The following is a 12302-nucleotide window of genomic DNA, read 5'->3' as shown; positions in this document are numbered from 1 at the left end:
TTATGAAGGGAACCAGTAATGTGCTGTGGCAAACTTTTATTCTAAACTAATTTAACTTTATGTTGCAATTAGAATGTTCGATACGACGAAAACGAGAAGACCGATTTCAACAATTAATTAGTTTCAATCTCATTTGCCTTAAATAATAAATTAGTTCGTTTTGTCACTAACTAGTTCAATCGTAAGGTCTTAATTGGATGCAGGAGTAGTAACAACTGTGCGCGGCTCTTGTTTGACATTGCCGCTAATTTGCTTTAAGCGTTTGTCAATATCACCATTATTTTGGAATTATCAATGGGCTGCACAAAGGCATCCTCCTATTTCTATTGTCCCCTATTATTCTTTTGGTTCGCAGTGGTGGCGTCTAGGTCATCTAGGTCCAGAATGTAATTGTAACGTTTATATAATAGGCCGCAAACAGAAGGAATGATAAAATTATCTTTTATCCTCTCGCGATTTCCCGATGTCTTCCGTTGCTGTGAAGTCTCGAATTAGTTCAGTGTAAATAATAAATTGGATTCGGCTTTCTCTTTGCGACCGGTCGCCCGCCTGACGTTAACCCTCTTTGGAATTGTTATTGTTGCAAATAAGTTGCCAAGGCTATCCTGCAGGCTATGTGATCCTTATTCGCCTCGTACGACATCCATGAGAGGATAGGGAGTCTCTTAAAATTCCATTGTTGTTGGACTCTCGTCTCATCATTAGATCACCTCATCTTCATGTTTTAAAAGATAAGCTTAACAAATTAAGTCGGATATTTTGCCAAATTGCAAAATTTCGTCAGGGACGAACATACAGATATCGAAACTAATTAATGGCAAAAGATATAATTAATCCCTTTCCAAGCAACGGTTTTCCGCTCGTGTGTACTTTAATTTTCGATGTTATCATTGACTGCGTTATCACTACTATCGCCACTTGATGATAACACAGCTTTCAAACTCCGCCCGGGGCTCCCAGAGAAACGGCTCGACTGCCGTCGATGCGGGAAAAAAATATTATACTTACATATTATAAAAAGAAGTCACCCCATGTTTTGTCAATCTGTACGAATGCGATAAACTCAAAAACTGCCGGACGGATTTTTGTACGGTTTTCCCTAATAGATAGGATCTCGTGATCCTGAATTTATTATGGTTTTAACAGTGTCCAGTTTAAAAATATATGTTTGGATGAATTTTGCTATCATTCAAGTCACATGTATGGGTCGAAACAGAGTAACTGGACTATGACATTGTACAACTGTATCAAATGATGCTACACTCGATGGTGTTACATCATTCCATTCAGTTTCCGAGCCGGCTCCATCGTCAGATCTAGTCAAAATCACAATAGTATTCTGTCCCTGAAGAAATTTTTTTTTTCGAAATGTTGTTCTACTTATACGGAATCACAAAGGTTACTGCCAATCCTACTATAACATCTTATAAATGCGAAAGTTTTTGTGGATGTATGTGTGTATGTTTGTCACTCTCTCACGCAAAACCTACTCGACGGATTGTTATTAAATTTGTACATGGGTAGAATATAACCCGGTATAACACTTACTATTCCTTTACTTACTACTTTTATCCCAAAACTCCCACGGGAGCGAAGCCGCGGGGCGCGGCTAGTAAAAAATTAAACTTGCTGGATATTAGGGACTTACATCGAAACAGGTCAAACTAAAAATTTAAAACTAATAAGCGATTCAATCACACCGTACCATTGGAATTGGATGGCCGAAGTATTAATGTCATTTGTTGATTGCAGGTAACCACTGACCATTTGCCAGCTAGCGGTGAGTAGTTTTAGCTGTTGTCTGATTGTCTGGTGCACTCCGGCTAGGGCTGTCAACTGCCTGGATTTTCTCGGATTTAATCAGGTTTTTAAACAGAGGCGTTTCTCATAAAATATCTGATATGTTTCTCATCAAATATATGATATCTGCCAAGACGAGCCAAGCGAAGCGCAAGCGCACTACCCACCTTTTCTCGAAACGTTTCGTCGTATTTTGGAACCCTCGTAACTTTGGTTTGGTAGTGTTTTACTCTAACTCGAGCTATTTCCATCCAGTATACCTTCTCAGAAACGAGCGACCTGACCCGGCTTCGCACTGGGTCATTTATGTATGTATAAACATTTCGTAATAAATTGTCTAAAGAATAGTAGAAACTACATCAAAATCCTTTGTGTGGTTTAAAAGAAACTTAAAAACATATCGACAAAAACGCGTAGAGCGACTTTGTTTTATACTAGTCGTGCGTGTGTTGCGCGCTCATTAAAGTCTGGTCGGTCGGTTCTTTGTTTATTTTTTTGATAACCTCGAATATATTCTAGACTTTATTGCCAGTAGCAGCCCTACTCTTATTAGTTGTCCTCGGACACGAGCACACATGACCTACTTTCCGGGACAGTCCCAACTTTTCTGTCAGAACCGCCTGTGTTGGGTAGCACGATACTATGTCAACAGAATCATTGCTAACGCCTCAGATATTATACTATTAGGTACTAGCTTTTGCCCGCGGCTTCGCACGTGTAAATTTCCCACGCGAACAATTATTTTTCCTATGATGAAAGGTACCCTATGTCCTTCTCCGTACTTCAAATTACATGTATGCAAACGTTATACATTCGTAAGGATTATAGACAGAGGTCCGTGCAAGGATAAATTTATAAGCTGTTGAAAATATTCGCTCCGCGTTTGTCTATTTCTAAGCTTTCTTCTTAAAACACACAAAGGTTTTGGTACGGTTTTCACTGTTATTTAGACAATTTATCTCAAAGGTACAATTCAATCCAAAATTAAACGAATTCCACTTCAAACACACATTTAATTGGAATCATTTTCTATGACTTGATATAGATAGATGCTGTTTATAGTATACCTCCGGTGCCATTTAAATCGGTGCCCCAAGTGGAATACGTCCAACACCAGGCCGTCATTTTGCTCAATTTTCAATATATTTTCGGCTGATTTTTACTCTTGTAGACGTAAGACTCTTGTAGATGGAAACAAAACAAATTTTTGTGTTTCTTACGGTTTATCTCGTTCTTGGAAAGCGTTGTTTTTATAATCCGACGACGTCAACATACCGTGAGCGTAAAGATTGTTGCTGGCAATAACTGGATGAGGATGGCCCAGGACAAAGGGGGGCTTCGATCTGATAACCTAGGTGTCCTGATTTATTGCATTTCATTCATCATTGCATACGATATTGGAGCATCATTCGATTAATATACTGTTTGTCAGTCTGAAATGTTATGTCAAGAACATTTGCAAAGTTTAATTAAAAGCAGGCGTATATGCTTTGGGTTATTTTAACTCCGGCAAGATGCCCATTATGCCACATAGGTCAGTTAACATTTAAACACAAAACACCCTTCATTTATGGTATTGTTTCTTTATTAAACTTTTTCAAATAAAATCATATTTATAAACAAACGACGAATTTAATGCTAAAAGCAATACTGTCCCACCTATCCATTAGGAGAAACGTTTTTTTTTTCATATGCACATAAATACAGTCTCTGAACGACTTGTAATTGCCTCAATTGTGTACAACGGGACGATATTTGCGTACGCGTGACGTCATCCAATCAGAAATCGGATCTCCACTAAGGCGCTTTGTACCACACCACTCTCATTTTTATCAATTTATTTTAATTCTTAGCATAATATTAACTAATATTTGAACAGATCGTGACGCACTAGATAAAGAATTTTAATAGAAAGTATTTTGGTTTTCTATAATACATTGTGGTCACCACAATCTTCGGAACTACTGGACGGATTTTAATGAAACTCTTTTGTTATATAGCTATAAAGCCTGGGCAACATATAGGGTATAAATTATTTTGAAAACTGAAACACCAGATGGAGAACAATGATGGTACAGCTAAACTATAGGAAATATTGAATACGCCTTAATAAAAGTTATTCAGTCTGATGAGCATTTTCTGTTGAGATATAAAAATCGAAGATCTGGAACACCTGATGTAGACCTATGATGGTACAGCTAAACTATAGGAAACATAGAAATGACGCTCTAATAAAAGTTGTTCAGTCTGATGAGCATTTTCTATTGAGGTATAAAAATCGAAGATCTGGAACACCTGAAGGAGAGTCATAATAGTTCAGCTACACTATAGAAAATATACTTTTTCAGTCTGATCAGCATCTTCTGTATGTATAGGTATCGTTACATTTGTCTGTACAATTAAATTTCCCTAATAATTTTGACTACTTACCAAAAATTGTTCGACCACGCGAACCAAGTCGCAGGCATCAGCTAGTTAAGAATAAATCTCAAATTTTGACGTTAAAAATAATGGTGGCGCTGGTGTGCGGGTACACAGCGCCTTAAGCGGATTTCAACGGCACCAGCTACCCAGCTTGACCGGCAAATTCCAAAGGCCGGTGATAAAATACGCCTATATCTAATCGATTTCACACATAACGCTTCTTTAAATTTTATAAAAATAAATAAAAATAAAATTAAAAAGCCTGTATATTTCTTAAGTTATAAAAAATTGAAGTATACATTCTTTACCATCTAATATCTAAAAGTATTATAGGAAAGCAAAAAAAAATATAAAAGTAAAAAAGATTAGTATAATAAATTAACTTAGAAATAATCTTTACACTTTTAACACCTCTCTTTTTTTTTGTGGATTAAAAACAGATTAAAATGTTGTGTCGTCAGAGGAATATTTGTGTACGGCTTCCATACAAACGTAAATTATTGATGTGTCAAATCATCATTACATTTTCAATTTACAACGATGTACCACATTCATGTAATCAAGGTGTAAGAAAATCTGGGAAAAGATTTTGAAAATTACGATACTTAAAAAAAAAATTAACGTCGCCGGCGTCGACTGCAATGGTCTCAATAGCTTCTCCTAGATAGACAGAAGAGTGAATTCGACTCTCGCTGAATTCCATTCAAAAATACTCGACATTGGTTTAGCTTCTGCTAAGAGCTTGGGTTCATAAAATGTCGACGCGTAATTACTATTTGTCCAGAATATTATCGGAGCCATTTTACTACTAGCTAACCAATGAGTCAGTCATTGCAAATTCGTCAATTCGTCTTTGTAATATTATATCATAGAGTTCTGTGCGTGCAGGGTAGCTTGTCAGGTGGACTGTACAGGAAAATCCTAATGAATTTAAAGTCTCGACTCTCGTCATTGCTAATTAGATAACATCACAATGCTCTAATTTGATAGTGATAGCGGGTACTGAATCTACATCCGTATCGTGGATTACTAGAAGCGCACACGACGACCCCATTCCGTCATAATACGTGTGACAAAAACATTTCCGTGCAGTAATTCGTTCAGGAGCTCCCGCGTCGGGAGCAGATTCTGGCAGGACCATTTCATGCTTATCGTAATAATATATTGCCATGAAAACTGGAGCGACTTGAGAAACTTCAACTCTGTAGGACAAGCAGAAGTAGATGGACATTTAACTTGCAATATTTGATTACAGACAAACAAACATAGGGACAATGGAAACTAAATAAAGTCTTGTAATCTATAAAGGTAAACACTATTTCTACTCTACCCATGTGCTCAATTAGGTACCTACACTGAAAGGCGCTCTATAGTTTTACGAGAATACATAATAAACATCCATACATCAAATATAATGTTTCTAGTTCAACTATGTATGTTCAGCCACTGTCGTATCTACTATTTTCGCCGCTCACGTGGGCGCCATTCATTAAATGGCCAACACATACTGTTATGTTTGTAATAAAAGTTTTATTATGGTGTGGGCAATCTTGGCGCCTGAATATTACGCACAGCAATTTAGCACGTTATAATCATATTTACAACAAATTTTCTTGTGCTCAGACACAACCTATCTGGCCTGAAGCTAATAAAAATATTAATTGTACACTCACTTTCTAGAATTTAGTAATATGTACTTACTAAGATAATAATATTGTAATGACTTTTCGTGTCATAAAAGTGAAAAAAAACGCACTGTGTCGTTTGCTTGCTTTATTTATTTTTTGCTATTTAGTCACAACGCCTGATTGAATACTCATAGCAAATGAAACAGTGAGAAACTTGGCACTCAATTATTCGGAGCAGGAACTTTATTCTCATTAGAACTCCATCTACGCTTCTACATGGCCATCGAATCATATTAACAACAAATTTTCTTGTGCTCAGACACAACCTATGTGGCCTGAAGCTAATAAAAATATTAATTGTACACTCACTTTCTAGAATTTAGTAATATGTACTTACTAAGATAACAATATTGTAATGACTTTTCGTGTCATAAAAGTGAAAAAAAAAAACGTACTGTGGCGTTTGCTTGCTTTATTTATTTTTTGCTATTTAGTCACAACGCCTGATTGAATACTCATAGCAAATGAAACAGTGAGAAACTTGGCACTCAATTATTCTGAGCAGGAACTTTATTCTCATTAGAACTCCATCTACGCTTCTACATGGCCATCGAATCATATATTGAAACTTCGGAATTTAGTCGTGAACTTTATTAATGCACTGATACTGTTGATATTTTACATGTTGACATTAAGTATCACACCCGATGACGTCGATAAATATATTTCAAAATTGGGTCACATAGATGACTTCGCGCTAAGGAAAATATGGTTTTATTTTATCTTTAGTAAATCTCTCAGTTAGACTTATCTCAGTCTCAAAAAAATCTTTTTTTTCCCCTTATTTTCCTCTAAATCTGCTTTATTTATTTATTTAGGTACACCAACAGGTTACATGAACAAAACTTACAAGTAACATTCAACTTATGTGCTAGCATGCAACCCAATTACAGGTGAACACAACTCGCAAGTAAACAGGCGCGTGTTTGTTATTACATATTCTGATTACAATAATATTACAAGATTTAGTAACTATTACTATTGAAATATTACAGTTATATAAGAATAAATTTCAGAAATTAATAACGATTATTTGATATATGAATTTATACCTTAATTGTTAAAATAATATAATTATAATTAAATTTTGTCATTGATGGCATGACAGCAGTTTACGTTTGAGTTTCGATAACGAATCGTGATATAATGTCGAGATCATACTTGGCATTTACTCCATTATAAGAGGAAAGCATTCTCGGCAAGGGTGCGTGCTTTCCGAGGTTTGTTCGAGTTTGGGGGATGATGAATGTTTTAGTGAGCTTTCTACGGGAATTTGGCCTAGGTACAGTGAGTCGAATTGTGTCTTTGCAGAGCTCTGTATAGTTTTTACAAGGCATTTTCATCTCGGGTGGGATTAATGTCGACATCCGATGTCATCAAGGAAGGAAACTAGTTGTATTCTAACAGCATACAGTTTTCTTTGTAGAACGTTGTTTTTTAATGGTGGAGTGACTTCCATGTTCAATGTCTGTGTATCCTCAGCCATCCTGATACACATTCATATTAGAATATATATAAAAAAATAAGTTCCTCGTTGTATGTCTGTCTGTATGAACCCGACAAACTCAAAAACTACCAGAAGGAGTTTTGTACGGTTTTCACCAATAGATTCAGATGAAGTTTTAGATGTATAATTTATTATGGTTTTAGCCAAATGTAGCCAAGATATTAGTTTTGTAACTGAATCTGAAGAGGTGGTGGTGTAATGGTTAAGACGCCAGCCTGTTCCCAGGCTGGCGACCCAGGTTCGAATCCTACTCGTGCCACATGAGTTTGTATACCAATCTGACTCATGTATAGTAGTTTTCATCGACCACCACTTGCTTCCGGTGAAGGAAAACATCGTGAGGAAACCTGCACACTGGTTGATTCTTATTAACTTATATGTGAAATGGAGAAGGCAATGGCAAACCACTCCACTCCACACAAGAAAGTTATTGTGTGTGTTTCATTCTTACGTAATAACCACAACCCTCAGCCATGAGGAATAGGACTATGAAGAAGAACTGAACCTAAAATCTTATCGATTATGCCTATTCGTCAGAGCGATGTCTATTATAATAGAACTTGTCATAAATGTCGTCCCACGCGCGCGCCGTCCTCGCGTGGGGGAACTGCTTCATCTTGAGCTCGTGGTCGATGTCCAGCAGACTCGGCGCTGACGGCTCCATCTGCTGCCATTGGCCACCGTGGGGAGATGGGTGTCTGTAATTTTTTTATTTAAAATGATTTTCGTCCGATTAAGCCTACTTTTGTTTACGCTAACCTATATTATTCTATATCGTTACGTAATGTTTAACAATGACAAATGTTTATACTGAAATAGGAGCCATATTATTATCATTGTCGTGTCTAGTGCATTAAACTTTTGAAATACATTTTCTACATTCAATCTCAGTATTGTAGATGAGGGCTGAGTCATATCTTTCTTTTCGCTCATAGAAGAAATAGAGTATTAGAAACACGTGAGAAGGAAAATAATCAGGACAGAGCGTTATAATATTTTGTCCCTCATCCTATGCCCGGTTTTACAATTAATTTGCACCGAAAATTTACAACAAAATTCCAAATCAATATAAAAGCTTAAATTTAAATCTATTTAAAAAGCACCTCTTCAAAGTCTTTATTAACTGATAAATGTTATTATACTTTAAATGATTTCTTTAATGAGAGACTCGGATAGAATTTAGGGCTAGTATACATTATAATTCTTTTTTTGTTTTGGATTTGTAGTGGATAGCATGCTCCTCTTTATTTATTTATATTTGCATACCTATATTCGGTAAAACGTGTAGGTCTAATTCATTTTGACATCAATTTGTCTATTTGTACTCATGTTTTTAACAAATAAATGTTTTCTTTCTTTGAAATAAAAATACTTATCTAGTTTGACTACGCTTGCTCATTGTTTACAGTTTTCTTTTGTTGGTGCATAATCTTAATACTTACAAATATTTAACAAAGTTTGTCCAAATCCGTATCAGATTTTCCTGTGCCGTTTTATCTCTTCCTTCTAACTCCCTCCCGTCATCAGTGAACAAATAAGCCAGTTCATCCGAGAAGGCCGCTCCAATTTTATCAACCCCTGGCTCTGGTAACACACCAGCGTCTCCGACATGAGAGAACTGATAAAAGAAGACAGGAGAGTGGGCGCTGGAGTGACGACGGACGCTGCGGTAGATGTGATTGACGAAATACGCATCCCTGAAACAAAACGCGAAGAGAGAAAGAGTGAATAAATAGGCGATCAGGGTCTTTTCGCGGTTCCGTGGAACCAAACACAAAAGTAGGTATAATGCGCCAAAAATATCTAAAACATAACCACAAATCGTATGTCATTCTTAAAAAGTGAAAACCCCAATACTTGCCTATGATAAGCTAAAACAGCAGCTAACGTGTGATTGTCTTTGAAATATGCGTCTTGAATCTGCCGAGCCACTTGCGCCACTTCTCCATCTTTCATGAACTTCATCTCTTCTGGCAACAGGAACGAGAGATCATCAGACATCCTTTTTTCCACATTCGATTGTGTCAGTACAGACGCGAAGACGTAGGCTTCGTCGCTGTTGTAACCTACGATCATCGGCACTGACCCTCCTTTCCTCTTCATCATTTCGTAAGGAGATTCACCGATGAGTAATTCTTCATTTTTCAAATATTTCTCAATACACATCCCGAACGGAAAATAGGGTACATCGAGTTTCTCAGATTTTGATGCTAATTCTTCTATAGTAGTGTTTAGTAAAGTTGCTATACTATCATCATCATTTGATAGTATTCTTGCTAGAGTTTTCCCTCTAGCTGTTGCATCATAGTTAAATGCCCAAGGGCTCAAAATGCTTCCGCTTTGTAGAATAGCTCCGTGATACAATCCGTCCCCCATTGATGATAATATTATTGCTTCTACCATTGCCGCTCCGAAGCCTGAAATAGAAAAGAATCCGAATTTACTATACAAAAGTTAGTATATCTGAAAGTTATACAGGATTCATATTTCAAACACTTAAAAATGTTAAAATGAAAATAAAAAATTTCGAAGAAACCAATGAAGTTACTGGCATCCTCTCATGCGCTAGAAAAATCTAACGGTTTCCAAATTGCCAAACATAGCTAACTACTCTTGATTAAATTCTCAAAAAATCGGTTTAGCCGTTTGGTTGCTACGAAATCGGTTTAGCCGTTTGGTTGCCACACACAGGTAAACAGATGGCGTTAAACTTCTAATTCCCTATAGCCAGGAATTAAAAATATTTTTAGTGTTATGGAAATAGTGGAAATTACCCTGATTACGGAGTAATGGGCTTCCTCAACTGTAACTTGTAAAAGGTAGCATTCAATGAACGGCTCACCTTTGTCACGACCTAATCTAATTGCTCCAATTCCTGTCCAGATGGAAATGAGGTCATCGACAGATCGATTGCTGCGGCCATCGATAATATGTGAAATAGCCAAAACAACTTCTTATTCAATGGATGTCACGTCTATCTGTCTGTATAAACGCGATAAACTTAAAGACTACCGCGCTGATCTTTCACGGTTTGACCTAATAGATTTTTCTGAGGAATATTTTATCCGAGCGAAACCTGGACGGGCCGCTAGTATCAAACATTTTCGAAACGTTGATGAGTTTTTTTCACTATTATAATAATTACCTTGTCCAGCAACCACAACTTTATAAGGGTTGCCTTTGAACGCGACAATGTTGTCTCGGACCCATCGCAGGGCTAGTACTACGTCCTTCGCCCCGGCGTTGCCTGGAATCCTCTCGTCCTTCATGCACAGAAATCCCGCTGGGCCCATTCTGAAATAGAGGATTATTAAATTTGAGTATTCAAGCTGCAGTGCTGAGTCTGCAGCCGGCTTCCATTGTGTTCTTTTCTTACTATGACAATGACACACGAGCGCACCGCGTTCGCTACATTTGTGTTAGTATCATAAAGTATCATATTTTTTTATAAAAACATAATAAATTATACATCTAAACCTTCCTCAGGAATCACGCTATCTATTGGTGAAACTCACATGATAATGCGTGCTGTAGTTTTTGAGTTTATTTAGAACAGAAAGAAAAACGCGGACTTATGATTTATGTTAGATTGGATTATTCTACTGTACTTTAAGTGAATTCGCAATGATATTTGTTTTTTTTATTTTTATTTATTATCCATGGTGTCCTTCTGCTGGGCAAAAGCTTCGCCTTCCATTTCTGTCCGTTGCGTAACTCCTCCTCAATTCATATCCATCGCACTGGCATCTTGATTGATGCATTACCTATGACTGACAATGACAACAACGATTGACTGTTTCACTAGTTTCCCAGGGTTGTACTGGCCGCTGCTTCCTCGCACCCACACCATGACGGGCCAGGGGCTGTCAGCGCTCGAAGGTGTATGAACATCGAGGTGAAGGCAGTCCTCCACTGGAGAATATGCTGTGCAGTGCCGCTGGTCTGATTCTCGTACGCCTTGCCAGGTCGGCGCTAGGCCTGCTCCCTGCAAAAGAAAAGAAGTGGAAAATAAATTATATTTAGTAACTAGACCAACAAACAAGAACACCCGAAAATACCACTAATATTATAAATGTGAAAATTTTGATGTGTGTCAAGATGTATATTACTGAACGGATACTGATGAAATTACATTCTTCGGCCTGAATACCTGAAACGGCACATAGGCTACTTTTATCCTGGGATTACCACGGGCGCGAAATTAAAAGCTAGTAATTAATAAAAAATATTGTCCGTAAGTTCTCACCTTAAATCTGGAAAATGGTGAACTGATACTGGCATAAGGAATCCCCAAATACGAAACGTGTCCATCCCTGTGTACTCCTCTCAATCGACCCTGGGCAGTACTTATCACCAAACTTGTGGATTTACCCATCAGGGAAGCCACAACGAGAAACAACGGCCAAACTTTGTGAGAACTGGAGATAATAACCATAGCTGAAGCTTCGTTAAAATTCTCCTTTTTCAAATGTCTATCTATTGTTTTGGAAGCCCATGAATAAATCTTGAGACCTCAAAACCTTTAAAATATCATTCTGTGCGAACAAGTTTGCAAAGATTGATAAAATTTTAAATGCGGCTCACTATTTGTGCAGCAATGTTTTTAATAAATGTCGCAAAAATGCATACTGATTGACGTGTCGAATGTGTTTAGCGGTATTTTGAATTGTCACAACTGTCGCATTGTTACAGTTGCATATTTTTTATGCAAGTCCACCTGGGCGTGTTGCAGGGTACGAACCTAGGGCCTGCTATCAATTTTAATATTTTAACGGGAGCGCCTAAGTACGGCCCATACCAGTTACTAACTAGTATTAAAAAAAGTATAGTAACGTACAGAGTTCAGGTTAATTAAAAAAAAAAATTTTTTTCTTTGTGCCTTA

General features: G+C 37.2%; 2 protein-coding genes across 7 annotated transcripts in view; one reads left to right on the top strand and one right to left on the bottom strand.

Moving 5' to 3' along the window:
• The window catches only part of PKD (Protein Kinase D), a 72487-nt gene that overhangs the window by 10423 nt on the left and 49762 nt on the right, over positions 1 to 12302 (top strand). Inside the window, exon 1 of one of the 6 annotated variants that reach the window (XM_053757766.2) lies at positions 1757 to 1780. The exons of the other annotated variants lie outside the window; for them this stretch is intronic. The gene's annotated coding sequence lies outside the window, so the exon portion shown is untranslated. Of the gene's footprint in view, positions 1 to 1756; positions 1781 to 12302 lie in introns of those variants that run through there. 6 annotated transcript variants of the gene reach the window in all.
• Positions 6660 to 12003, bottom strand: LOC128677137 (carboxylesterase 5A-like). Its single transcript, XM_053757771.2, has 6 exons — positions 11666 to 12003; positions 11184 to 11404; positions 10565 to 10713; positions 9281 to 9836; positions 8862 to 9116; positions 6660 to 8117 (listed from the first exon to the last, which is right to left on the bottom strand). Exons 1-6 carry the CDS (start codon positions 11852 to 11854, stop codon positions 7946 to 7948), a joined length of 1542 nt encoding a protein of 513 aa, XP_053613746.1. The 5' UTR covers positions 11855 to 12003; the 3' UTR covers positions 6660 to 7945.

This window comes from Plodia interpunctella, chromosome 17 (genome assembly GCF_027563975.2).
Source record: "Plodia interpunctella isolate USDA-ARS_2022_Savannah chromosome 17, ilPloInte3.2, whole genome shotgun sequence".
NCBI lineage: Eukaryota > Metazoa > Arthropoda > Insecta > Lepidoptera > Pyralidae > Plodia > Plodia interpunctella.
Note: the sequence above shows the minus strand (reverse complement) of the source record. Positions and strands in the feature narration are given on the sequence as shown.